This window comes from Trachemys scripta, chromosome 15 (genome assembly GCF_013100865.1).
Source record: "Trachemys scripta elegans isolate TJP31775 chromosome 15, CAS_Tse_1.0, whole genome shotgun sequence".
NCBI lineage: Eukaryota > Metazoa > Chordata > Testudines > Emydidae > Trachemys > Trachemys scripta.
Window position 1 is genome coordinate 7,513,795 of NC_048312.1, and position 27,579 is coordinate 7,541,373.

The 27,579-nt window shown below is 43.1% G+C and overlaps 2 protein-coding genes across 3 annotated transcripts in view; both read right to left on the reverse strand.

Moving 5' to 3' along the window:
- ANAPC7 (anaphase promoting complex subunit 7) overlaps nt 1-11,728 on the reverse strand; it is a 16,217-nt gene extending 4,489 nt beyond the window's left edge. Inside the window, exons 1-11 of one of the 2 annotated variants that reach the window (XM_034791587.1) lie at nt 11,490-11,560; nt 10,949-11,092; nt 10,383-10,569; nt 9,853-9,972; nt 4,992-5,103; nt 4,570-4,723; nt 2,794-2,936; nt 2,068-2,185; nt 1,432-1,628; nt 853-1,077; nt 249-399 (exon numbers count right to left, since the gene is read on the reverse strand). In XM_034791587.1, the coding sequence (XP_034647478.1) occupies nt 249-399; nt 853-1,077; nt 1,432-1,628; nt 2,068-2,185; nt 2,794-2,936; nt 4,570-4,723; nt 4,992-5,103; nt 9,853-9,972; nt 10,383-10,469 (1,307 nt within the window). In that variant the 5' untranslated portion in view covers nt 10,470-10,569; nt 10,949-11,092; nt 11,490-11,560. Of the gene's footprint in view, nt 1-248; nt 400-852; nt 1,078-1,431; nt 1,629-2,067; nt 2,186-2,793; nt 2,937-4,569; nt 4,724-4,991; nt 5,104-9,852; nt 9,973-10,382; nt 10,570-10,948; nt 11,093-11,489 lie in introns of both variants that reach the window. The other variant, XM_034791586.1, reaches the window with a different exon arrangement.
- A 2,903-nt stretch (nt 11,729-14,631) lies between these two features.
- Nucleotides 14,632-25,200, reverse strand: ARPC3 (actin related protein 2/3 complex subunit 3). Its single transcript, XM_034791588.1, has 7 exons — nt 25,051-25,200; nt 23,153-23,252; nt 21,300-21,376; nt 20,928-20,996; nt 18,320-18,446; nt 16,128-16,222; nt 14,632-14,905 (listed from the first exon to the last, which is right to left on the reverse strand). Exons 1-7 carry the CDS (start codon nt 25,054-25,056, stop codon nt 14,843-14,845), a joined length of 537 nt encoding a protein of 178 aa, XP_034647479.1. The 5' UTR covers nt 25,057-25,200; the 3' UTR covers nt 14,632-14,842.
- Between the last annotated feature and the right edge of the window lie 2,379 nt (nt 25,201-27,579).

Sequence of the window (27,579 nt, forward strand, 5' to 3'; positions counted from 1 at the left end):
GAAACAAAAAGCGAGTGAAAGGAGGAAAGGACTGGCAAAACTGGACGAAGTCAGTAGGCGGGGGGGGGGGGGGGGGGGGGGGGGGGGGGGGGGGGGGGGGGGGGGGGGGGGGGAGGAGGACACCCAACCAACCAAACCCCCTGCCCCCCACAGAAGTGACTGAAGATGTACTAAGCCATCTTACAGCAGTCATGCAATTCTTAGTTTCTAAGAAGCATACAGAAAACCCAAGGGTCTACAAGTTTTACCTTAGGGCAATACTGTACTGGTCCATGGCTTCTTGATATTCACTGACTGCTACAAGAAAGTCACCCAGTATTCGATGCAGAACACAGTCACTCTGATTGGCCAGTGCATTCCTCAACAAAGCTATTCCATCTTCATATTTCTGTTCTCTACCTGTTGACATGCAGAGTTACAGTTCTATTAATGACTTAGATATATATTCAAGCTATTTTGTGGATGATCTAAAACACCATCACAATCCTCATCTTTATTCCTAAAACCATCTGCAGTTGGTGATAATTAAATCTTCTGAAAACACAGTTCTTGCTCTAAGTGTTATATTTTAAACCAAATCAATGCATACATGATTCTCTCTTAAATAATCAGTAAGTTATAATTTCTTCCATCTGAAGCATTACTGTAGTGCCAATCACTGTAATATCTAAGCAATTCATATCTTAAGGCATCCTGTAATTTTTCTTTTACATAGAACTGATCAGTCTTTGGCTGCAACATTTGTATAGTGTTATTCATATTAGTGACTTTGTGGAACACTCACTTTCATGTAAGATATGATTCAAATAAAAACTGGACAAGGAAAAGACATCTCAAAGAAAAGAAACTTACTAAGAAGCTCCGCTTTTTTTACCACTGCTTTAATGTAATCCGGTCTCTGTGTCAGTGCCTTATCTAATAAGGTTTTTGCTTTCTCTTGTGTGACTGGATCTTCAAGACAGACTGTTGCTAACAGAGTAAGCGTCTGTGCATTTGCTCCCAGGGTTTTGTACACATTGTTAGCCATAACCATTGCTTCACGGATACTGTTGGATGCCAGATAACAATCAATGAGGCCTGAAGACCAAAAAGAAGAGGTTACTGTGCATTAATATTTACACATTGGCATACTAACAATCTGTTTACAGAGACTGTATCAGAGTTTAATAAGCATGCTTCTCAGTGCATCAAATTCAGCTATTTTTGTTTAACAAGCATGCATTTAATGTCTAATATTTCCCCCCTTCTCCCTATTTCCAGCTCTATTTAGTGGGTTTTTCCAATATCACTAATTAACCTATTAGGTAGTAAGCAATGTTACTTCACCTGCAGGGAACTCTGGGAGGCAATTTATACTCTTCCTATACCATGACACCATTGTACACCAGAGCCCTATCAAATTGTATACAAGAGTCATTGGACTTTACTTGCCTTCATAACAGTCAAGCCTGCAAGGTGCAAGACGTATTGCTTCTCGGAAATGTATAATTGCCTCTTGTACTCGTCCCATATTTCTAAGAGCAGCCCCTTTCAGCAGCAAAGCTTGAACACTATTACTATTCAGCTGAATAGCTTTGGCTCCTAAATACAAGGCACGGGAATATCGCTTACTGTAGAAACTGTGACACCTACAAAAAGAAGAGCAATGGTGATAAGTGTGCACTACCAAAAGTCAGTCATGGAAAGCTGAAAAGAAAAGCAACGGATGGATTTATAGCATACAGTTACTTTAAAAGATATTAACAAAATATGATGCTTATCAGCCTTTAACAAAACTGGTGATTCAGGTACTTAGTTACAGCAACATTAGTTATCTGATAGACCCAACAACTCCAAGGTGTTTAAATACAGCCAGAAAAGGATTGAAAGATTTAATATGCACCTAGTAAGATATTTTAAAGTTAGACCAAGAACTAAATGTTTAAGTAGAACAGCAGACTCACAGGATAAGTACAGCTTCCAAACTAATGAAACCTGAACACATTGCCACAAACACATTCAAGCTCCTAAGACAGGTTAGCTAAGGAGCCAGTGCATGCGAGGAAGTGAAAAGTAAATGGAAGTTACCCTGACACCACCCACGGTTCTGCATGCTGATCAGAAATATTGAAAAGACGGCAGCCCAAGTTCTCCACATCCTCCAGTCGACCGTCACGTGCCAATAAGTAGCCATATACGTCCATTCCTAAAAATGAAATACTTTGGGATCAGTTGTACTATTATTGAGCTCCTAATCATAACCCTTAAAAGCTTTATGAAGATTTAAGGTCACAATGGAACTTGACCATAAGGGCCAGTGATTTCACAGCACTTGTATGTGCTAGAAGTAGCTAGGATACATGCTTTGGGACTAAGTTTGAGCACCAGACTCTGCGCTTTCACCTTAAAGGTGGAGGAGGAATCAAGAAAAAACAGGTATAAAATGAGAACATGAAGAATTCTAGACAGTTTACAACAAAGACATAGTTCATTCCGAAGGAAAAACAGAACACACAAGTTTCTTAAACTAAATTTGTTAGTACTATGTTCCTCTTTGGATAGCCTGATGTACAGCTATACTAACTTCTTGAAGTACTGTAATTTTTAATGAGGTGTAAGAAACACCCACTTTATACTAGGACTGCCTCCAACTGCTTCTGGGTATGGACAGAAACTATGCACCTGCTATGCTGATAAATAATTATGTAGCTGTTCTAAGCCTTTAGTGGAATGCGAACTGGATGCACCTGCTGTGCTAGTGTCACTCAAGGGGTTAGCATGCTAGGGCAACTTTGAGAATTTACAATTACTTACCTTTTATCAGATAAGGATCCAGCATTTGTGCCTGTTCAAATTTCAGAATCGAGTTTTTATTATCTCCAGCTCGGAAGTACAGGTCTGCTAAGCTACCCAATAGATCCACATTATCCCTCAGTAAAGACTTTTTTTCTAATGAGCTTTAAGAGAAAAGAAATGCCATTTAAATTAGTACCTTGTTATGTACTGTTTGAATGCTAAAACTCTTTGGAACCTGTAAATTATCTCTCAAATAAAATCATAATTTTACAAGTGTAAGTGTCATTCATTTAAAGACCTACAGTTACCACAAGACCTGGTATCATCTATACTGTTACCTGACGCTCACTCTATTTGAACACTCATCCAAAAAAAACTATTTGATGACATACATACAACTTACATTGTTCCTTGAAGGCTACCAAACTGGGAGAGAGAGAGAGAGAGAAAGAGTTCTGAAGCAAGGACCCTCACTGAAGATATCTTGCTGCCAGGCCCAGAGTTCGATGCCAGAAATAAATAGCTGCACCCTAGATAATCTTCCCTGGCATGATAAACTGAGCATGGGGGTGTCTCAAATACTGTCGTCTTAGACCCATGCAGGGCTTTACAGATAATCACCAGCAACTTGAGGTGCACCGACAAACAAGGTAGCCAGTTCACACCATTAACCCCAGGCAATGATAGTTTAGGACAGGGGTTCTCAAACTGGGGGTCGGGACCCCTCGGGGGTCATGAGGTTATTACATGGGGGGTCGTGAGCTGTCAGCCTCCACCCCAAATCCCGCTTTGCCTCCAGCATTTATAATGGTGTTAAATATATAAAAATGGGTTTTTAATTTATGGGGGGAGGGGGTTGCACTCAGAGGCTTGCTATGTGAAAGGGGTCACCAGTACAAAAGTTTGAGAACCACTGATTTAGGAGACAGACACTAGGAATCTACACCAGCTGGACTTCAAACGCAGCTTCAAGTAAAGCACAATGCAATAGACATCCAAAAGGAAATAGGTTTTTCTAAACTTCATGCCCTAGTTAGGTTTACTTGCATTGACTGAAACTTGTAGCTTTTATAAGAGCATCTGAGCAAAGAAATTGCACCAACAGCACAGCATCATTAAGGGGTTCTCAGTTTTCATTCATGTTCTAGAAATGTACAGTTAAGTCACAAAAAGTTTAAACTAGTTTCCAGCGGTCAGTTTTCAAAAGTAGCTGCACTGGTGTTTTCAGTTACAAAAAGATTGTAATTTAAGAAGCTTCTTTTCAATTCTGTAAATTAAAACAACTTTGTATTTTAAAATTAAGCACTCTGGTCTAAGGAGATACAAGGTACCTTCTCTTCCCCATGAAAGAGTTTATAGCCTTTGCAGAACTATTTACTTTAATTGGAGCTTTCTTCACAGAATACCCAGATTTTGCAAAGATCTCAGATATTATTTACTCTATATGCTCTGAACCTTAGGTACAATCCAAGACCAGTAAGGAAAAATGTCCTGATTTTTTATAGTTTGTCAGAACCTTAACATTATCATAATAAAAATGGATAGCAAGTCTAAAAATATTGTTACGCTTTCTTTTTTAAAGTTTTCCAAATCAAGACTTTTCCCCAATCAGGAAAAAAAACTTTATTATGTTCAGCATCTGACAAAATCCAAGCAATGTTTACAGATCAACTGCAAGGTCCTCAACAGTACAAAACAGGCATCATGCTGTGCCAAACAGCATGTTTATATCTGTCACAACACTATGTGAAGTAGTGACTCAAGAACAGTAATTTAATTCACCTTGATTCTTACCAGATGGTGTTGATTGCTCTAGTATTATCTCCAGTGTGCACAAATGCATATGCTTTGATCCACACTGAAAGCCAGTCCAAGTTAGGGATGCTTTGAATAACATTCATTGTCATGGAAGCCACTTCTGCCCCTTTTACTGAAAGTGACAGCAAACCTATTCAGAAAAATACACTAGTCAAATGCAAGTATCCAAAACAGTTTGTCATACAAATTAGTTAAAATGTCTAAAGATGGAGAATTCCATGCCTTTGAATTTATGCAGTTAGCTACAATGCTCCTGTACAACTTGTAGATTGCATACTGCCTGTACTGCATGCAAATGAGCTACTTTACTAATATGTTTTACACATCTCATATTTTAATGATAATGTTGCTTGATGTAATTTTTAATATTAGATACTTGGTGGGGAAAAAGTCTCTACCTAGTATGGCATCGAGTGCTAATGGACACTGTCTCAGCACTTCTTTGTAACTGGTAACAGATGAGCGTTCTTGACCTGCCTTCTTGTACAAATTTGCCAACATCATGTTAATCTGTAATCAAAAAAAATCTGATTGTGAGAACAATCCAATCAAGGGTTATGAAAAGCAGAGTTCCTCACCAAAAAGTCATGTTTTCATTATCAAGCATAGCCCCATCTTCCCAGCTCTCTGGGCAGAGAATAGTTATGAGCCCTGCTTCTTAAGTCACCAACTCTTATAAAATGAGAAGTGTTTCTCATTTCTGATTCAGAATACAGAAAAGTGGAGATATCCTAATATTTTTATACACTAGTGGAGTGCCTCTGGGAATCTCAAAAGTGTTTTATGAACATTCATTCAAAAGATGGGCAAGTGTTTACATAAGTAGAAGTGATGTCTGAAAAGGCCTATATATTATATTATGGCTTCCTTTTACTTGCTCTCTCCACATACCAGTGGAAGTCTACCAGAGCAATTGTATTTCAGAGGTGGAGAGTCGATTTGCATTTAAATTCTGACTGAATTCACAGCTCACAAAAGGGCAGAAGTGGCTTGAGCAAGCTTCCCCCCCTCAATGCAGCTAGTTGTTGTTAAGCTAGTGCTTAAGCATTTTTGGTTAGTTGTCTTGCAGGGATAGAAGGCTGCTTTTCCTTTCCTCAATTTTCTTCCTTTTCTGTACAGCAAGCCTTGCTTAAGGTAGAACACCTTATGGTTACCACTCACTGGCTAAGATGGGATGCTGCTAACATGTAAGTTGTTATACATGAGGTGCAAATGGCCTAAGAGATTATCTAGATGACAGAACCAGCAAGCAAAGTCTCAGTAGTATTAGTGCAAAATACTAAGTGTCCTAAACATTTAGCACCATGACATGTTCCAGAGTGGTAGCCTGTATCAGCAAAAACAACGAGGAGTACTTGTGGCACCTTAGAGACTAACATTTATTTGGGCATAAGCTTTCATGGGCTAAAACCCACTTCATCAGATGCATGGAGTGGAAAATACAGTAGGCAGAATATATATACACAAATACATGAAAAGATGGGAGTTGCCTTACCAAGTGGGCGTCAGTTCTAACGAGACAATTCAATTAAAGAGGAAGTGGGCTATTATCAACAGGAGGAAAAAAAAAAAAAATCACATTTGTAGTGGTAATCAGGGTGGCCCATTTCAAACCGTTGACAAGAAGGTGTGAGTAACAGTAAGGGGAAATTAGCATGGGGAAATTAGTTTTTAGTTTTTGTAGTGACCCATCCACTCCCAGTTTGCAGTTTAACTCCAGTTCTGCAGTTTCTCATTGGAGTTTGTTTTTGAAGTTTTCTTGTTGAAGAATTGCCACTTTTAAGTGGTGTGTAGTTGTTGGTGATATTTGCTTCAAGTTGAACCTCCCAGAAAACACCATCCTAGCCACCATGGATGTAGAGGCTCTCTACACAAACATCCCACATACAGATGGAATACAAGCTGTCAGGAACAGTATCCCTGATGATGACACAGCACAACTTATTGCTGAGCTCTGTGACTTTATCCTCACGCACAATTATTTCAAATTTGGTGACAATATATACCTCCAGACCAGTGGCACCGCCATGGGCACCCGCATGGCCCCACAATATGCCAACATTTTTTATGGCTGACCTGGAACAACACTTCCTCAGCTCTCATCCACTCATGCCCCTTCTCTACCTACGCTATATTGATGACATCTTCATCATCTGGACCCATGGGAAGGAGACCCTGGAAGAATTCCACCATGATTTCAACAGCTTCCACCCCACCATCAACCTCAGCCTGGACCAATCTACACGGGAGGTCAACTTCCTAGACACCACCGTACAAATAAGCGATGGCCACATTAACACCACCCTATACCGAAACCCCACTGACCGCTACACCTACCTTCATGCCTCCAGCTTCCACCCCGGTCACACCACACGATCCATCATCTACAGCCAAGCACTGAGGTACAATCGCATCTGTTCCAACCCCTCAGACAGAGACCAACACCTACAAGATCTTCACCAAGCATTCTCAAAACTACGATACCCACACAAGGAAATAAAGAAACAAATCAACAGAGCCAGACGTGTACCCAGAAGCCTCCTGCTACAAGACAGGCCCAGAAGAGAAACCAACAGAACTCCACTGGCCATCACCTACAGTCCTCAGCTTAAACCTCTCCAACGCATCATCAGTGATCTACAACCCATCCTGGACAATGATCCCTCACTTTCACAGACCTTGGGAGGCAGGCCAGTCCTCACCCACAGACAACCTGCCAACCTTAAGCATATTCTCACCAGCAACCACGCACCGCACCATAACAACTCTAACTCAGGAACCAACCCATGCAACAAACCTCGATGCCAACTCTGCCCACATATCTACACCAGCAACACCATCACAGGACCTAACCAGATCCGCTACAACATCACCTGCTCATTCACCTGCACGTCCACCAATGTTATATATGCCATCATATGCCAGCAATGCCCCTCTGCTATGTACATTGGCCAAACTGGACAGTCACTACGCAAGAGGATAAATGGACACAAGTCAGAGATCAGGAATGGCAATATACAAAAACCTGTAGGAGAACACTTCAACCTCCCTGGCCACACAATAGCAGATGTAAAGGTAGCCATCTTACACCAAAAAAACTTCAGGACCAGACTCCAAAGAGCTGAGCTCCAGTTCATTTGCAAATTTGACACCATCAGATCAGGATTAAACAAAGACTGTGAATGGCTATCCAACTACAGAAACAGTTTCTCCTCCCTTGGTGTTCACACCTCAACTGCTAGCAGAGCACCTCACCCTCCCTGATTGAACTAACCTTGTTATCTCCATACTGATTTATACCTGCCTCTGGAGATTTCCATTACTTGCATCTGAAGAAGTGAGGTTCTTACCCACGAAAGCTTATGCTCCCAATACTTCTGTTAGTCTCAAAGGTGCCACAGGACTCTCTGTTGCTTTTTACAGATTCAGACTAACACGGCTACCCCTCTGATACTTGCTTCAGGTTGGGGGGCTGTCTGTAAGCCAAGCTCTAAGATACAACTCCATTTGCTCCAATCCCTCAGACAGAGACAAACACCTACAGGATCTCTATCAAGAGTTATTAAAACTACAATACCCACCTGGTGCAGTGAAGAAACAGATTGACAGAGCCAGAAGGGTACCCTGAAGTCACCTACTACAGGACAGGCACAACAAAGAAAGTAACAGAACGCCGCTAGCCATCACCTTCAGCCCCCAACTAAAACCTCTCCAGCGCATCATCAAGGATCTACAACCTATTCTGAAGGACGATCCCTCATTCTCACAGACCTTGGGAGACAGGCCAGTCCTCGCTTACAGACAGCCCCCCAACCTGAAGCAAATATTCACCAGCACCATACAACAAAAACACTAACCCAGGAACCCATCCCTGCAACAAACCCCGTTGCCAACTCTGTCCACGTATCTATTCAAGGGACACCATCATAGGACCTAACCACATCAGCCACACCATCAGGGGCTCGTTCATCTGCACATCTACCAATGTGATATATGCCATCATGTGCCAGCAATGCCCCTCTGCCATGTACGTTGGCCAAACCGGACAGTCTCTATGCAAAAGAATAAATGGACACAAATCAGACGTCAAGAATTATAACATTAAAAAACCAGTTGGAGAATACTTCAATCTCCCTGGACACTCAATAACAGACTTAAAAGTGGCAATTCTTCAACAACAAAAACTTCAAAAACAGACTCCAACGAGAAATTGCAGAACTGGAATTAGTTTGCAAACTGGACACCATCAAATTTGTTAGTTTCTAAGGTGCCACAAGTACTCCTCATTGATTTAGCACTATCTAAATCATTAAAAAGTGTGAGAAGAATCTTAAGGAAGACAGTATCAGAGGGGTAGCCATGTTAGTCTGAATCTGTAAAAAGCAACAGAGGGTCCTGTGGCACCTTTAAGACACAGAAGTATTGGGAGCATAAGCTTTCGTGGGTAAGAACCTCACTTCTTCAGATGCACGAAAGCTTACGCTCCCAATTCTTCTGTTAGTCTTAAAGGTGCCACAGGACCCTCTGTTGCTTTTTAAAGGAAGAAAGAATCCTCTCCTAAGAGACTCCCACTGGTAGAGTGACAAAACAAGGTGACAACACTTCATTTCCTATTAACTGTATTTTAACGGTTTTCAAGAACTGTCCATTGTTTTACTACCTCTGGTGGTAGCACTGGTGGGAGTATTAGCATAGTCAGAGCTAAGGCATTTTTTACCACTTTTGTCTAGAGCAGCAATTACTCTTTCCCAGAATTGTAAAAACTACTTATACTACCTTCCAAAAACCTCAGAGGCGTCAGCTGCGGAGAGTAGAATTTTGCATAGCTAATAGAGACTTCAATCCTAAATAGCTTAAGTATACATGTTCTCAATAGCTTATCAGTACATGTCAAGGTGTCTATTGTTCCTCAGGCATAGAGAAGATTTTGTAATTCCCACTAGCATTAATAAAATTACCCAGGTAATTGTCACAAGAATTACCTGTTAAAGACATCCAAAAACATTTAGCTCCTATTAGTTTGGTGAACCCTTTCAAACAAAGAAATTCCATATAGAGACTACCTGGTTTTAAAGAAGATATGCTTACTAAACTCAGATAATTTAGAAGTGTTTAGCCACTGTTTCCAAATAACTCATTTAAATATTATAAGCACAAATGTCAAGGTTTAGTCTCTTTACCTCTATATGCTACATCTTAATTCTTGAGCAAATATGACAATACAACTACTGTTTGTCACAAATCAATTCGAGAACCTACCTTGGGGGTTCTCTGTCTTGAAGGAATTCCATCTAGTATAGCAATAGCATCTTTATCTTGCTTCAACATTGTGTAACATTCAGCCATCTTGTATTTCACTTCAATTTCAGATGGCAGGCACTAAAATAAAATAGATCACTAAAATAAATCTCTCTCAAATGTTGTTCTAACTATATAAAACAGAGTCTAAATTACTAAAATCTTATGAAAGACTTGTATTTTCATTAACAAAGTCAAGATATAAAATGTAAAGATGACAGTACGTTGTACTTTTATAATGCAGACTATCTTCTCTCTTGCTAATGAAAACTACAAATTAAATGGGCATTCTCTCTGACATTTGAGACCAACTTAAGCTTTTCATTAGAAAGTAGTGGTCAGACACATTTTCAAAATTAAATAGCCCCAAACTTCAGGCTTCTTTGCTTTGGTAATTTTATCGTCTACTGCTACAACATTTAATTCACCAATATTTCATTTTACAGAGAGAATAAGAGTTATATGCAGTATGTTACTCTATTTCCAAATACCTGACTTTGTGGAGTGGCTGCAGCATTCCCAGTAGAGGGTCTTACTTTTGAAGTTTTACTTAATGCTTTCTTCTGCTGCAAGGCCATTGTATACTTACTTACAGCATTCCTATATTCCTTGTCATGGAAGAGGGAATCTGCATGATATACAAGAAGCTGGTACTTTTGTGATGGCGAGAATAACTCACTAGAAGAAATTAAAAAAAAGATATCAGATTAAACTAGCTGATTACATAATAGGAGGAAAATTGCTAAATCCTAATTTTTCAGTATTAGTAATTAAATCCCTTGGCTGTGCCTGAAATCTGGAAGAACTAAGAGTGAAATATTTGTACCCTTAAATAAATAAACCCAACTACAAGCAAGTTCCATCTTAAACACAATAGCCCCAATTAGAACACCTTTTATTTGTCAATCATCTGTTAAAACTTTACAATGGTGACTGTTGTTAACCATCCTCTGCAACAGGCAGATTTGAGAGCCAAGAACTCAGTTTTAAGACTGTATTTTAATTTTTGTTAGTAACAATTATGGTTCATTAAGTACACTGAACACAGACAATGCACCGCAGCTTAAGTGCTGAAAGAAGCTATGTCCACGATCATCACTGTCAACAGGAGGAGAATGATGTGGGTGGCATATCCTCAATGATGATCCATCAGAAAGTGATGGGTAAGTCACCTTGTCTCTCGATTGCCCCGCCTGGGAAGCTGAAACTCTTAGCAGTTCTAGGGCTTTTCATACACACATCTCAAAGTGCTCATCCGGGAGCATATTGCTGGTCCCGTTTTACACAGAGGGGAACTGTGACAACTGGGACCTGCTAATGATCCCACAGCAAGTGTCTGGCAGAGCCAGGTACAGACCCTGATCTGTTACCCCAGGCGGGTCGGTCTCCCACTGGGGCTCCCGCAGGGCCCCACGAAGCTCTTAGCTCCTTATTTCACCCCCCCCCATTCCCTACCGAGGGACGCGTAGGCCCCCTCCCCCATCACCCCGCAGCCTCCCCCACACCATAGCCATGTCCCTCCCCCACACCAGGAGCGCCCTCGCCTCAGCCCCCGGTCTCTTGCCGCCCCCACAGAGCCCCCTGCCGGCGGCACTCACGGGTTGTTGCCGCTCATGGTGAGCAGGAGCCCGCTGAGGAGCCGCACATTGGAGTGGAGCCCGGCAGCCGCCATCTCCCGCACATGCTCCACCACGCTCATCCTGGAGGCCGGAGTGGAACGAGGGGCGCCGGCCGGGGATGGGGTCGGAAGAGACAGCGCTTCCTCAGCCCGCTGCGACTCCAAAATGGCGCCACCTAGGGGTCCTCGCAGGCAGGAGTCCATAATACCTCTCTAGGTGGCCCTCACTCACGCCTCAGTTTAAAAACCTCTCCGTTGGGACCCCCATGGAAATCCGCCCAGGTGCCAGCCTCGCCTCTCCTCCACCATTAAAATCGCTGCCGCTGAAGGGGTAGGCTACAAAGCGATGACATTTTCTAGCAGGCACAATAATGGTCGCCCCCGCAGCTGAACCACTCTACGCATGCGCAGCGGTTGTCGCTGCCAGTCCATGCCTTGTGTCGCCCTAGACGACCCGAGTCACGTGTTGGTGGGCAGTGGCTGTCGGGATCAGCAGCGTTTGAAGGAACGGAGCTGGGACCGGGCACAACATGTTCTGCCCTGGGCAGGGCCCGTGCAGGGGCCTCGCTGTTGTTATAGAAAGGCGGGGGATGTGGGGTGTTGTAGCAAACGAACCAAAAAGTAACATCACAGTGAATATGGTGCCAGGGTTCACACACATGGGTCAGCTTTTAATTTGTCATGAAATATTGGTTTTTCTCACCTTTGGCTCAGGTGTGCATTACTGTGGTCTCTCGTGCTTTTTGTACACTTAATAAAGAAAAACACTACAATATTTATCAACCTTATGATGTTCCTTCTGTAGCCACAACTCCCACTGAAGTCAATGGGGACATGAGCCGGATCTGTAAGGAATGCAGGATTAATATGCCACACTGGGATCTGAGATGAAGAAGTTGTTAAAGTAACATGTTAATGTTACTCAATGTATGGGGGAAATAAATTCAATGTTACCACGTAAGAAAATAATTCAGAGGGGAACAAATTAGGTGCAGGCATCTCAGATTGTACTACACAAAATATAAAGGGTTTATTTCTTTTAAAATGAAGGATGCTTTTCAGAATACTCTAAATAACAGTATTTTCAAGTCTTTGTATTTCTTCCCTTTATACAGTATGGGCTTGATCCTGCAATCCTTAGATGAACAGTCTCATCGATCAGGAAGAGATTTAGGATTAATGCTGAGAGGCTCCTGAGTCCCTATTAACGCATTGCTCCTCAAGCTACAGGTTTAAAAACTTTGTTGTTTGTTTTTTGGTTATTTTTAAATAAATATTCAGGAGAACATCTCTTCTCCTCCCCTTGGAACTAAATTGTTGGTCCTGACCTACTTTATAGGCAGAGCAGCTAAGCTTTGCACAGCTTCAGGTTGACATTTGATACATAGGCGAAGTTTGACTTACATATTTGGGGGTGGGGCAGCTCCAGTCAGGCCAATGTGGTCATGCATGGAGGGGCAGCTTCCATGCCTGCCCAAGGCTTGCAGTTTGGGGGGCAACATTCTCCCCCCAGACTGCACCCATGATTTCACACTAGTCCAGTGGTTCTCAAACTTCACTGCATCGTGACCCACTTCTGACAACAAAAATTACTACATGACCTCAGGAGGGGGACCGAAGACTGAGCCCCGCCACCCCAGGGAGGGGGATGGGGGGCAAAGCTGAAGCCCAAGGACTTCTGCCCCGGGGGGGGCAGGGGGAGGAGGAAGGGCATGTAATCTTAGCCTTGGGTGGTGGGGCTTGGGCTTCAGCCTTGGCAACCCCATTAAAATGGGGTCTTAACCCACTTTGAGGTCCTGACCCGCAGTTTGAGAACCCCTGCACCTAATGTGAACAAGTCTGTATTTCCCCCCCTCCCCCCATGTTCCACACATACACAGTCAAACCAGGAACTTAGCCCTCAGAAGCAGTGGGAGGGCAGAGGAGAGCCAAGGAGACAGAAGTGAACCTAGGGTGGTCTGAGGGGGTAGGAGTGTCAGGAGATTGTGAAGCAGACTCCTCTACTGTGCTCCTGTTTCTCATTAGCTCTCCCTGTCCCCATCTGAATTCCAACCTATGCCCGTGCCCCAACCGTTCAGCTCCCTGTGCCACAGCAGCACCCTGGTGGCAAAGATTAGATCTTTTGAGGGCGGAGGGGATTTCCTGCTGCCCTGCCTGATGTGGGACATTCTAGCAGAGATGGAGGAAGAGGCATATGTATATTGAAGAGGGGAGGGGAAGTGAGAGACGCACAACACGTGGCTGCCATGTAAAATGTCCCTTTTACATCTAATAGAATTTCACACCTGTATCTCCAGTTACCGTAATGCAACTTTCTAGTCACTGTGACAGCTTGCAGTCCATATTAGAATTACACCTTGTTCCACAGGGTGACATTATAGACACAGTAATCATTCTAACAACATATTACAGTTTTTAGTGAGGCAAAAATCTCATTGAAAGGAGTATAGCCTGAACAAAGCTTCAGGATCAGGCCCCATATGTCTTTCATTTTGTTTCCAATCAAGAAGAGAGACTTCTCAATGCAAGGCTGGCATTCTAGAGTGAGAGGTAGCATGGACTGGTGCCTAAGGTACTGGACTAAAATGCAGAGTGACATTCTGGCCTCATTCACTGGAGTCAGGATTTTATCCTGGGATTCTACTTCCTGCTCCACTACGGACTTCCTACGTGACCTTGGGCAAGTCACTTCACCTGCCTGTACTTCTTTCCCCTCTTATCCCATAGGTGTCTCGTCTATTTACATTGTAAGCTCTTCAGGCCAGAGAACATTTCTGACTATGAGTCTGTACAGTGCCTAGCATAATGGAGCCCCTGTCTCCACTGGGGTCTCTAGGCACTACTGGAATACAAATAAAGCGTTGATTTTTGTTAAAGCTATCTACATTCATAAGAGATAAAGCAGTTATCACTTGAAATATAAGCTAAGTTTATTGATACAGGAGTAAAATTCACTGTGCTTTACAATACAGCATGAGTGGCCTTTTGTCCAGGGACATAGATCTCAGTACTCTATCCAGTAGAGTGTTTAGATGCTCCTTTACACATCTCTGTTTAGGCTTAAGTCAAATCCTACCTTATACGTACCCACCAATAAATAACAAAGCAGCGTTGATCTGAAACAGCATGTTAGAAATCATTTTTTATTAAGCACCAGCTTAACATAATTTGCGTACAGTACTCAAATGGCTTTCTGTTCCATCTTCCCCCGCAGACTGACAGCTTTTCCTCATAAGCACTTATTCTTCCTTGGTATAAAATGTATATGAAACAAAGGCAAAATATTTTATACATCTTGCTGCAAAATGCTTAACATTGTATCTCATTGCCTCTTCATTGCCCAGGTCCTGACAGACTCTTATTCATGAACTGCCTCTTCACGAAGCAGGTCCACCACTAAGGGAAAGAAATACAGTGGGATCAGAAGATATACTGTAGCAATTTCCAGGTAAGAAGATTGAGGCAAAACAAAATAGGATTTAAAACCAACTCAGATGTAATGGACCTGATCCTGCATTAGTTGCACATCCAATTTTCTCCACTGGCTTCGACTGGAGTTTTAGATGTGCAAGGAAGGCAGGATTAGCCCCAAAGTGTGGATTAAGTCAACACATTGTAGTATAGAGTTGCAATCCCAGACTCATAGTTAAGGCTGAGGTGATCATTTCGATCTAAGCCTTTACTTTCCACTACTTATAAAAAAAAAAGCGGATTAAGAGTCTCATTCTTAATCTCAGTCCAACTTTTTTTACAAAAAATTTAAGAAGTCATTTCAGTCACTTCTGAATTAAGTGAACATAAAAAAAAACCCCACACAAGATTTACTTTAAAAATGTATTCTCTTGCACTTGACTCAAAAGCAGATGAAGTCAAGACTGTGGATATGGCATTTGGCTGAGTCCTCAGTGACTTGTAGGCAATAATTCTGAAAAATAAATTGGCTTGATAATTGTAAAGTTACTCTTGCTTATGTGCAAATGTCTGACTAGCCAGTCAGGAACTGATGGATCAATTAGCTATTTTTGCTACTCATATCTGTAGCGAAGGGCTTTCCCACATAGGAGTAATCACATCAGACCCAACTTGAATGATGCTGAGTATCCTGAACGCCTGGCTGAATTCAGTATAAGGAATTGAGGGTTCTCAGCTCCCAGGAGGTGCTCACCACTTCACAGGATTGGACCAACAAGTGTTACAGCCCTGCTCTTTAACAGGATGCCTCTACATGTGCAGCCTAAATTGGCATTTGCTGCCATATCACATTACAAATGTTTGTCTTAATCGCTTTTCACTATTCCACTAGCCCCTTAAGTCTCAGGATTCTTGCTTGACAGGTTCTCCCCCATCTCTCCCTGCTGTTTTTCCTTTTTCCCCCTTGTTGCTCTACTGCATTCTCTGCCACAGACAAGCATTCCATAACTATCCTTTCAACTCCTTGGTCTACATCTGACACACCTTTTAAATAGCAACCCAAGCCAAGTTTGACATGATTTTTTACATTATTTCTGGGGTTAACATTTTGAAGAAGGAGCGTGCCTCAAGCGTCCACCAGTCATAAAAGAAAGACAGCCTGTAATTGGGATAAATAACCACCCAGTCATTGAGAACGGCATCTTACCTTGCTAGGCTTGTCACTTTGGGGATCGAACACCTTTTCACAAAGCCTAAGACCGGTTTCTTGTCTCAGCTGTTGCAAGTAGGCCCTCATCACCTCTAAAACAGAGCATATACCAATACAGATTGAAATACACAGGGTTAGAACCAGGTCAGATTCTATCCAGCCAACTGCCTCACTGTGTGACCTTAGGCAAATCACTTAGGGTGGGATCCACAAGGGTTCTTAGGTGTTGCAACACTGAGCGCTGCGATGCCTAACTTTCAGGTGCCTAGAAAACCACAGGAACAACACTGCAATCCAAAAAGCCCGCATTAGGCGCCTAGGCTCCTATACAATGAATGGTCAGAGAAAGGAGTCTTAACAAACGTGATCCACAACAGCCACCATGCTAGGCAGGGAGCCATCTAAGCTAGCCGATTGAAGATACCAACCTGAAAGGTGTGTGCTAAACCCTGCCTCTCTCTCAGGTGCCTAAGTCTGGGATGCAGGGTAGTACCTAGGTCTGCTAGCAATCCACGAACCAGTGGAAGATAGGCGCTTGGTCACCTACGCTGCATGGGGTACCCAAAACAAGACAACCAGGTGGGCAGCAGAAATTTCCCCTATAACTTTTAGCCTAGTGGTTAGAACGCTCATCTGAAAGGTGGCAGGTCCCTGTTCAAATTCCTTCTCTCCCTCAGAAAGAGGAGAGACTTCAACCACATCCTGGGTGAGTACCCTATCCACTAGGCCAAAGGTTATAAGGGAGGTCTTCCTTTTCTTCCCCCAACCTCAGCTATTTTGTGTGAACTCGCGTGGGGGGCCTGATCCGGTAGTGGTGCTCCCAGGCAGCCTACCAGATGGGACCCCCATATCAGACACAGGCAGCCAAACGCCTATCTTTCCCAGTTGGTGAATCGCTCTGGGGCTGTGGTGTCCGGATACCTATCATGAGGCAGTAGTGCGTATGGCTGGAGAAAGAAAAAAAAAAAAAAACACTTAGGGCACGTCTACACTTAAAACGCTGCAGTGGCACAGCTGTACCGCTTCAGTGAAGATGCTACCACACCGAAGGAAGAGCTTCTCCCGACTGCGTAGGAGGTGGTAGCTATGTTGATGGGAGGCGGTGAACATAGCACTTTCTACACCTGGGGGTAGGTCTATATATAACTGTTGCTCAGGGGTGTGGATTTTTCACACCCCTGAGCAACATAGTTATACGGTCGTAAGTTGATAGAGCAGACGTAGCCTTAAGTGCTGAGTTTAGGGACCTACAAGGCTCAGTGGCAGCCGGAACTCAGATCAGTATTCTAGGAAAACATCTGTCTTCAAAAGTCAACACAATAGTATTATTGCACTTGCTTTTCTGTTGTTCCATTCCAGTTTTAATTGAAGGTCAGGTATGAGATCTCTGTAAGTGTTTCCTTAGCTATAATCTGAACGCTACCAATTATTGCTCTTCTGCTTTGCTTAGCTGTGTTAGAATCAAAATGCATAAAAAGGAGCATCGTGGATTTCCACATTTATAGTCACTCTGACTGCAAGAGTAAATTTGCTCAATTTACAAGTGGAAAAAGTAACTCAACCAGGGATCTTTTTGGTTCATGTATTAGCAGTAAAGATTTTACAGGTTATGTCCAGCCTGCAATTACACCTCTGCATGTCTATGGTCTTCTGTGGGATTGTCCAAGCAGAAGAGTGACAAGGTGGGTGAAGTAATATCTTTTATTGGACCAACTTCTGTTGGTGAGAGAGACAAGCTTCCAAGATTACCCAGACCTGAAGAAGAGCTCTCCAAGTTTGAAAGCTTGTCTCTCTCACTAAAAGATATTACCTCACCCATCTTGTTGCTCTAATATCCTGGGACCAACATGGCTACAACAACATTGCATACAAGCATAAGAGCAGAATTTGGCCCTATAAATGGAACTACGCTAGCTATTCAGTTGACAGAGCTAGAATAGGGTCCAGCTCCCTCCCTCTTAGCTCTGTTGGCTCTACAGGGCTAGTAGAAGTGAAAAATAAGCACACCCTATTTTTGTTCCTAAAGTCAGCAGATTTGAATCCAAGTACACACAGGAGGCAGAACCATCAATTAAGAAGGTGCTGTTTTACATAGTCATTTTTCTGGCTTTAGCCACAGAATTAATGCAGGCTGTGAACTGCAGGCCAAAGCATGGCTTTAAGAGACACATGGCTACTTTTATTCTTACCATCCTCCTGTTTGTTGCCAGGTTTGGCATAGAGGGCATTGAGTGGAAAGCCAGGCTCTCCGGGGATTGGGAAATTAGTGATTCCTAACGTGTACATTTCCTTCTCTCCTTGGCCTTTCGAATTGCACTGGAAGAACCAAACAAGAGAGATCATTCACAAAACAAAAACAAAACACACACACACACACACACACACAAGCTGGTGCAGCTGAAATGTTATATTGATACATATCAAGGCTTCCCTGAGGAGAAAATACTGAAGAGTCCTTATGTATCTATCTAATTAAATGAGAAAGGTCTTTATAGAGTACAGAGCCCCTGTACACTTGCTTCTACATAAGAGGCTTCCTGGAATATCTGTGGCTCTGGCAGTTGCGATTGATGATTGGTCTAATACCTGTACAACCACTACTCCTGGGGGAATTCTGCGGCACTGCGCATGCACAGAATTCTTGTCCCCCCCAGATTTCTTTGCTTCCCCTCAGAAAAAAATATTTTCTGACGGGGAAGCAAAGGGAAGCCACAAAGGCAGTCATGCGACCCTCCCCAGCAGTATGTTTTGGGTGGCCAGGGCAGCCGGCAGAGAGGTAAATCACTGTGGGGCAAGGGGCGGGACTGGGGAAGACCCAGCTGGTGGCTCCTACCCTGTGCCAGGCACAGCTGCTAGTCCCGACTGGGCTGGGGAGGACAGGACTTCCTCTTCCCCTGCATGGCATCCAGGACCGGGGTCAGACCCACCCCCAGATTTCTCCCCAGGCTGCAGGAAGCTCTGCAAACACCCCACCCATCGCTCCTCAGCCACAGGGGGCAGGATCACTGTACGGGGAGCTGCTTCCCCATCTGCCCAACCCCCATGCATCCAGACCCCCTCATACCCAGACCCTCCTGCTGAGCCTCAGACACCCACCCCACCCTGCCAAACCCCACTCCCCCTGCACCTGGACCACCCTGACGAGCCATCCGCACCCAGATCCCCACTCCACCGAGCCCCAACCAGCTGCACCTGGATCCCCATCCCACTGAGCCCCACTCCCCCAACATCTGGACCCCCCCACTGAACCCCACACACCCGGACCCCCCTGCCCAGCTCTATCCCCCCCACACCCAGACCCTGCCCCACTGAGCCCCAACCACCTTCACCTGGACCCCCCTGCAGAGTCCCATTACTGTTGCACCCAGAACCTTCCCAACAAGCCCCTATGCATCCTGATCACCTCCTGCACTCAGACTGCCCCACACAAAACCCTCTCAACCCACACATGAATGCCCCCACACTAGGCCCTTCCGCACTTGGATGCTGCTGGGCTGAGCCTGCCTGCCCACACCTGGTGCACCTGGCATGGAAGGGCAGGGCCCTGGGGTGTTTTTGGGGCAGGCTCAATCCTAGCGCTGTGTCAGGGTTGGGTGCAGCCTCACTACTGAGCCATGTCCCGGGGCGGGGGAGCTGCAGAGAGATCTCCCACTTCTGTGCAGCCAGTGGCCTGTGCTCCCCAATGCCATGCTGGAGCCTCCACATTTATTTGACAAATAAACTTTTGCAAAATGTTAAAATATTGTGTGCAGAATTTTTAAGAATGCCCTCAGGAGTAAACCCCTAGTGTGGACACAGTTATACTGGGATAAAGGTGCCTTATACCATATAGCTTATTTCCCTGCCTGTACAGGACCAGCTATACTGGAGTAAGCACCTTTATACCAATATACCTGGGTCCACACTTGGGGGTTTGAACCCCTTTAGCTGTAGTGGTATAGTTAAAACAGTACAACTTTTGTGCATAGACAAGCCTTAAAATGTAATAAAGTGGCCAAATTCTTCTTCAGACATGAATGCACAACCCCCACCAGCTTCAATGGTATTGTGCACAGATATAATCAAAGGCCAAATGGGACACGCAGTAGGAAGAGAAAGTTAAAGAGCCGAGAGATGTAGGGAAGGGAAAGATTACGGGGAACTTGAATTGGGTGCTTTCAGATTTGAGGAGTGGGTGGGGAGCAGATGATGGAAAAGCTGGTAGAGGCTGATGACTAACAGTGGTATTTGGATAGGTGGGGAGGGACATAAAGAGGCAAGAAGCAAAGAGGCTAGAAAGATGAAGATCATATAGTACTTCATGCTGCCTTTCATCCTGGCTACAACCCCCTGGAAAAAGGGGGCGAGGAAATAATTTTAAAACATTAAAATAAAGGTTTACAATGGAAATGCTGACAGGAGCTAAAACCATGGCAGTGCTGGCAGGACCTGCTATAAACATACTGTCCATGTGAGAATATTACAGATTCAAGAATTATCAACATTACTGGGGGACGGAGAGCCAGGGAACAAGAAGAGGAGCACAGCACTGGGTGTCAGGAATTCCTGCCACTCACTCACTATGGCCTTGGGCACGTCACTTACCCCTTTTTACAGAGAGGTAAAAACTTACCCGCATCAAAAATAGGGGGTGAGGGCCCATGTTGTACAGTGCTTTGAAGCATTACATTCTAAACAGCAGCGTTTTTGCCTATCTGGGTTTCCACGCTGCCTTGGCAACTCAGCAGAACTGGCACATTTTTGTTGCCATTTATTGTATTTTCTTCCTTCAGCTTAAATTCAACTCCATTTTATTACCTTTTGCAGCTTTTTTAAGCATTCGGAAATGTAGAGAGTTATGTAGATCAAGGTTCTGTCAGCCTCATTCTGCAAAATAAAAGGAAGCAGAAGCCACAGCCATTTGTCAGCAGCTATAAAAACAATCACATGTTCAGCCTATGTTCATAAAAGAGACACATTGACAGCACAGGAGACACATTTACCTTACTTAAAAATAGTTTTAACTAGAAAAAAAACGGTTTCCTGCATTATATACTACATACAAAATATACAAATTCTCAGAACTTTAAGCTTATTGCAATGAAATAGTTCTAACATTTCAACAGGGCACCACACCCCAATAACTATTCTGTGCACAGGGTTTTAATATCTTAAATCATCATTTCTTACCTTAATTTCATAATTCTTGAAGAAGACATTTGCTTTGAAGTAGTAGATGGCTTCATCTATAATATCGGTGTCCTTTGCTAGCAAGAAAGGTGGGAAATGGGAAAATTAGGCAGCACTTAAAGATAACATCACTCGCCATTAAAGATGGAAACAGATAAGCAATATTTGCTGAGACCTACAGCAAATAATACCACTGTCTTTCATTTCACTCATTTGCAAAAACAATCATTCTTACAAAAAACAAAGCCGCAGTGGTTTCTTGCCACTTCCCAGCACAGATTTAATAGGAAAGTAAGTGCTGTGGTAATATCCCATATGACCATGGCCTCATTACTTGCACACAGCAGCATGTACTACAGGACACTTACTGTAAGATGAAGTATCAACAAATTCAAGGTATACACTTGTCAAAATAAATTTTACGATCAAGCGGCTTTGATATTTTTAAAATCCTAATTGCTCACTCCATTATGGGCAATAATCCAGTAATTCTCAATAGGTCTCCCGTCATTAGTGGGAAATAATGAGGGTTCGGTTGTCATTAAAATGCCTTTTGAGACCCAGTTCTGGGAAAATAAACTCCTCTGAAATACAACAGAAAATTAAAAAAAAAAAAAAAAACAACTTTCACTTTCCTCTTTAAAAATTTACAGAGCAAATGATCTCATAACATTATATTCAGCAGGCTCTGGGTTTCCTTAACAGAGCTGTAGAATCATCTGAATCGAGATATTTTCCCATTTCAAATTCAAATGTTGTAATGCTGCAAGGTGGACATGAGACATTGTGAAAGACTTCCCAGGAGGGAAAATATTGAAGCAGTATCCAGTTATTATACCAGGCTCTAGGTAATGCCCCACCACCATTTAAAAACCTACTGAAACCCACAACCCACAGTTCTGAATCTTGACAGCTGCATGCTGCAGCAGGAACTAGCCTGAAAATAGTGAATTTAGGTTTAATTAAACACCAAAACCAAGAGAATTATGGAATGTATTTAAAACTACAACAGGGTCTCCTTAGTGCTTATAAGCTTATTCACTCTGGAGGCATTAAAGAGAAAACAAATCAAGTGTGTTCACCATTGAAGATACACCAGGAAGATATCACATTATTATTTATTATGGCAGCGCACCCGGAAGCCCCAGTCAAGATCAGGGCAAATGTTTGATCACATCACACTGTTCACTCTGCTTACGTGTTACACCCCTTTCCCCTGCCCTTCATCTGTCCTGTCTGTTTAGACTGCAAGCTCTTGGGACTGTGGATTCGGTATTTGTATCTAGCACTTTGGCACCCTGATCTTGGCTGGTCCCTAGACACTACAGTAATAAGGCTCCATTCCACTAGATGTTGTGTAAACGCATATGAAAATATGGTCCCTGAAGACCCCAATCCCACCATCAGGTCTGTGCAGGCAGACCTTTGCACCTACTGGGAGGCCAATTAAAATCAGTGGAGCTCCACATGCATGCATGTAGATACAATTACAGGACAAGGTAAATGTCTCGGATAAATGGCACAGCACAAGGAAAAAGCAAACCCCAATGCAACAGCATCAACAGCCACCTGAGAGCCATTTTCCTCCATCACCAGGAAGTACCCCCGTTTCTAATCTGTCCCTTCCTCACTCTGAGAACTGGACACACAAAAACTGTTCAAAAGCCTCAGTTATATAATGTTTATACAACAGTTCTCTAACCATCTCCAGATCACCCATGTGAAACATCCATCAAAGAGATGCCTAGTGCAGCATTTAAGATTGGCTTTGAATGGACTGCAAAATAAATAAATAAACAATCAAACAAATGCAAATATGGAAATAATGCTTTTAAAGAGTGTTGGGAACCTACTTTCCCTTGGAGCTGGTCCTTTGAATTGACTTCTAATGGGTAACAAAGCCATGTTCCCAATTAACTTGGTATCAGAGTCCATTAAAGTGGAGTGATAAGCCTGTAACAAAGAGGAAGGCTGATTGTAAGCGATAAAAAGAAAACAAGCATTTTTCTCCCCTGAAAGAATAAAGTTACACAAACTTCCCACACATCTCCTCCAAACGATGGATGCACAGTTTATCCAGTTAATAATGATCCAGCAACCATACCTTGTGTAAGTCCATTGCTATTTTCTCACCTAGCTAATTAGGCCTAAGTAACATTCTGGGGGAAAAAACTCCTACCATGGAACTGCCATAGGCATAGTCTCACCAGTGACAATAATGGTGAATGCTAGAACGTAGACCAGGTCCGCGGGTGTGTTTCATCACCATGTTGTCTAACTCAGAGCAGGTCTCAAAGACTTGGTGGTAAAAATGCTCATATCCCTCTCCATTTCCACTCCCAGTGAAGCTTTAACAGTGGACACTTTCCAGGAAAATGTCAGTGCACGCACCTTAAGAGTCATATTCTACTTTGGTGCGTAAGGTTTTTCTTGACAATTGCAATACGAGCCAATGCTGTATAAAGGAGGGTTATTCCAAAATATACATGCACTTAGAATACATGTTTAAGATACTCTAAAGCCCCAGTGTTGGTGGGTTTTTTTTTGTTGTTTCTTTGTTGTGGTGTTTTTAAATATTTTAATATGAAAATAATTTTCACCTATAATTCCCCTAGCTTATCAAACAAGGAAATATTCTTAATTTTTCAAAGACTTTTAGTGACTGGAAAGGCTCACTGGTCCCTAGGTTTTGTAGTGGACTGGGGGGAGGAGGGGCATGAGTGAGGGCAATCATCATATATTTCTACTCTATTTCAGTATGATGCTAAGTGATACAGGACAACAGTGCCTTTCAGCCTTAGGAACGCTGTGTAAAGAAAGTTACACAAGCTAAACTGGGACGAAGTTGCAATGTAAAGGCCCCAGTCATGCTACTGGCTCTCTGAGCACAGAAGACCCCTTCATCTGCACAGAGCCCCACTTAAATCAACAAAGGTCTGCCCACCCAATCTAATTGTAAAACAGGGGTAGGCAACCTATGGTACGCGTGCCAAAGACAGCACGCAAGCTGATTTTCAGTGGCACTCACACTGCCCGGGTCCTGGTCACCGGTCTGGGGGGGAGGGGGGGAGCTCTGCATTTTAATTTTAATTTAAATTAAGCTTCTTAAACATTTAAAAAACCTTATTTACTTTACATACAACAATAGTTTAGTTATATATTATAGACTCATAGAAAGAGACCTTCTAAAAACGTTAAAATGTATGACTCGCACACGAAACCTTAAATCAGAGTGAATACATGAAGACTTGGCACACCACTGCTGAAAGGCTGCCGACCCCTGGTGTAAAATCACAGCCAAGTGATTTGGCATCCACAAGCCTATATGAAGCAAAATCCTTTGCAGGAGACATTATTAGTGCTGTGGGGTTTTCACTGTTGCTGACTATTGCCATAAAAGGAAGTTCTCCTTTTTTTCAGTAGAAGTGACACTTCCCACAGCAGCAGCTACAGTTTCACTCAGCTTCTTCCTATTTCTAAACAGGGAAAGAAACCCAGATATGTTGTTACATTTAATAACCTACCCGATTCCTTTAAACCCCACTGCTGGGCTGCAGATTGTGAAGGGAGAAGATGCAAAGAGGCCCAATTTACCACCCCGGGGCCTAGCATCCCCATAGCACTTTCCTGCCCTTCCCTGGTTAGCAGCAACCCAGAGCCACTTGCCTGTTCTCACAGGGCAGCAGGATGCAACACAAGCAAACACCAGAAGTCGGTGCATTGTAGAACTGCACGCGGCTCTTTCCCTTACCGGCATTTTTGGTGGCGACAGTTCAGTTTCACAGGAGACAGAGCAGGAAGCTGCTTCAGCCAGCAATGCAGAGCTTGCAAAAGAGCCAGCCCTTCCTGTCCCACCCAAGGCTGCTGCAAGCAGGAAGTGATTGTGCAGAGGGCAAGAGCTGGCCAGCAGGGGGAGTCAGAGCACTAAGAAGACACCTGCAGCTGAGCCTTTGAGGGTAGAGACAGTGTGTGTGCTTACACACACCTAGGAGAGGATGCTTTTAACTGAGACCAATTTGGCCCCGGAGTCACCATCAGAATTTTGTCACACACACATTTCCATCTGCTGGCCTGGCAAGTCAAAATTAGTCTATAAAAATCATCTTGAGTTCACAGTGGCTCAGCTCCTGGAAGGGGCTCTGGCAAGATTTTTGCTTTCTAAATGGAATGGACCAAATTCTTCCCTGCTGTATCACTGAAATTAATAGGCTTCAGATCCCTGATCTCTGCTTGTGCTGCTCCAGATGGATTTGTTATTGCCAGGGGCCTGCACGCCTGGGTGTGAACTGAGCCCACAATCTTGTAGAGAGAGAGATTCAAAGGGGGCAGTTTTACCAGTGCAAAGAACAGCTCTCCTTGTCTCCACTAAGGTTTGCACTGTGCAGCTAAGTTGATTGCTGGCTACTGATTGCTGAATTCAATGTATAGACAAGGTCTGTGGCTCCAGTCCTGCATCAGCTGCACATAGAAACAAAAAGTCCCCCCCAAAATCATGAGATTGACTCAAAAATCATTTTTTTTAAATAACATTTAGTGCTTTTGTTTTCCTTCTGGGTTTTGAGCTCAGAAGGTTCAGCTTTTCTCCACAATCATGATGAATAGAAACTTACTTTAAAAAAAATGGAAGTTGGGATTTTTATAATCACTTGACTCCAGGAGCTGGGGTTTTAAGAAAAACACCAAGTATCGTGAGACTCATGTTAAAATCATGAGAGCTGGCACCACTCTGGTCACAAAGGCCCACTTGTGAGAATCCCAGTGCCTAGATCCCTGCCTGAATGTTTAATTTTTTTCAAATAGAAACCCAGAGGGGAAAGATGCATCAAGGGCACTTTCTCTTTTACTTAGTACGAGAACAAATATGTTCTTTGAAGACATTATTCACTTAAAACCAATGCAGAAATGGCACATCTTCAGGGTATTGTCCAAGACCAGGTTTTGTAGAAACCATTTCAATTTTCTAGCAATGTTTTGTTTCCCTGCTTTTATTTGTTCCTGTCTGGACCACTCTGTGCAATCCTTAACCAGACACCAACCACTACCTAGATTTTTTTTCTTTTTTAAGTTAATTCTCCCCTCTCCCTGCAATGATGCCACCCTCACAGAAGACTTGAGGGGGCTGCACTCTCCCAGACACACAGGATTTGCTCCTCAGATTCACCCGACCATTACCAGATTTGTCCCCCTTTGGGCTCTCCCTGCAAGCCTGCCCTTGCTATCACCAGCTTAGACAGATTCCTTGTTTGAAAGCAGAAGCCAGATCAACAACCAGATACATTTATGGCTTTATTTTACCAAACGGAGAACAACCCCACAGATTGAGAGTAAATTATACCTGCTGGTGTAAAAAAAAAACAAAAACAAAAATGAGAAACTATGCTCAGCCGGTACTATACACTCAGACTTTATGTAGTTCAAATATTCACACACCTCACAGCTGCTCAGCCTTAAGTGTGGAACCCATTTCTTTTATTTAGCTTTTCCATAATGAGGTATTCTCACACACAAACACATATAAACTAATCAAGATACTTCTACAGATTGGGAAGGGAGACATTGTTTTCTCTCTATTTAAATAAATGAGTGATGCTCTGATATTATGGTGATAGGGACCATTATCAGTGCCTAAACCATAGAATATCAGGGTTGGAAGGGACCTTAGCAAGTCATCTAATCTAACCCCCCTGCTCAAAGCAGAACTAATCCCCAGACCCCTAAATGGCCCCCTCAAGGATTGAACTCACAAGGCTGGGTTTAGTAGGTCAATACTCAAACCACTAAGCTATCTCTCCAATATTAGGCATTTAATGAATGCAAAGCTCTATTAGAAAGTATTTGTACTTAATTGATTCAAGCTTCCAGGGCAACATATATCTTTTAGTGGGTTAGAAATTCTGTGCATCAACATGTTGAGCATTAGCTTGCTAAACCCAGGGTTGTGAGCTCAATCTTTGAGGGGGCCATTTAGGGATCTGGGGCAAAATCAGTACTTGGTCCTGCTAGTGAAGGCAGGGGACTGGACTGAACTGGACTCAATGACCTTTCAGGGTCCCTTCCAGTTCCATGAGATCGGTATATCTCCATATATGTATTTTTATTATTATAGTAAAGTGCTGTATTTCTCATCATGGAAAATATAGTGATTTAACACTTGTGTCAAACTGAGTGCATCCATGACATGATCACTAGGTTCAAGGGTAGGGATTTTAAATTCTATTGCAATCCTTTGAAAAGTCAAATTAAAAATACAGTCTTCAGACAAAATATTTTTGTTGCTCCA

Coding starts and splice junctions, on each gene's coding strand:
- ARPC3 (XM_034791588.1), bottom strand. Junction 21,377..23,152: donor AGGACCAGCTCCAAGGGAAA/GTAGGTTCCCAA, acceptor CTTTCTTGCTAG/CAAAGGACACCGATATTATA. Junction 18,447..20,927: donor GCTTAAAAAAGCTGCAAAAG/GTAATAAAATGG, acceptor TGGTTCTTCCAG/TGCAATTCGAAAGGCCAAGG.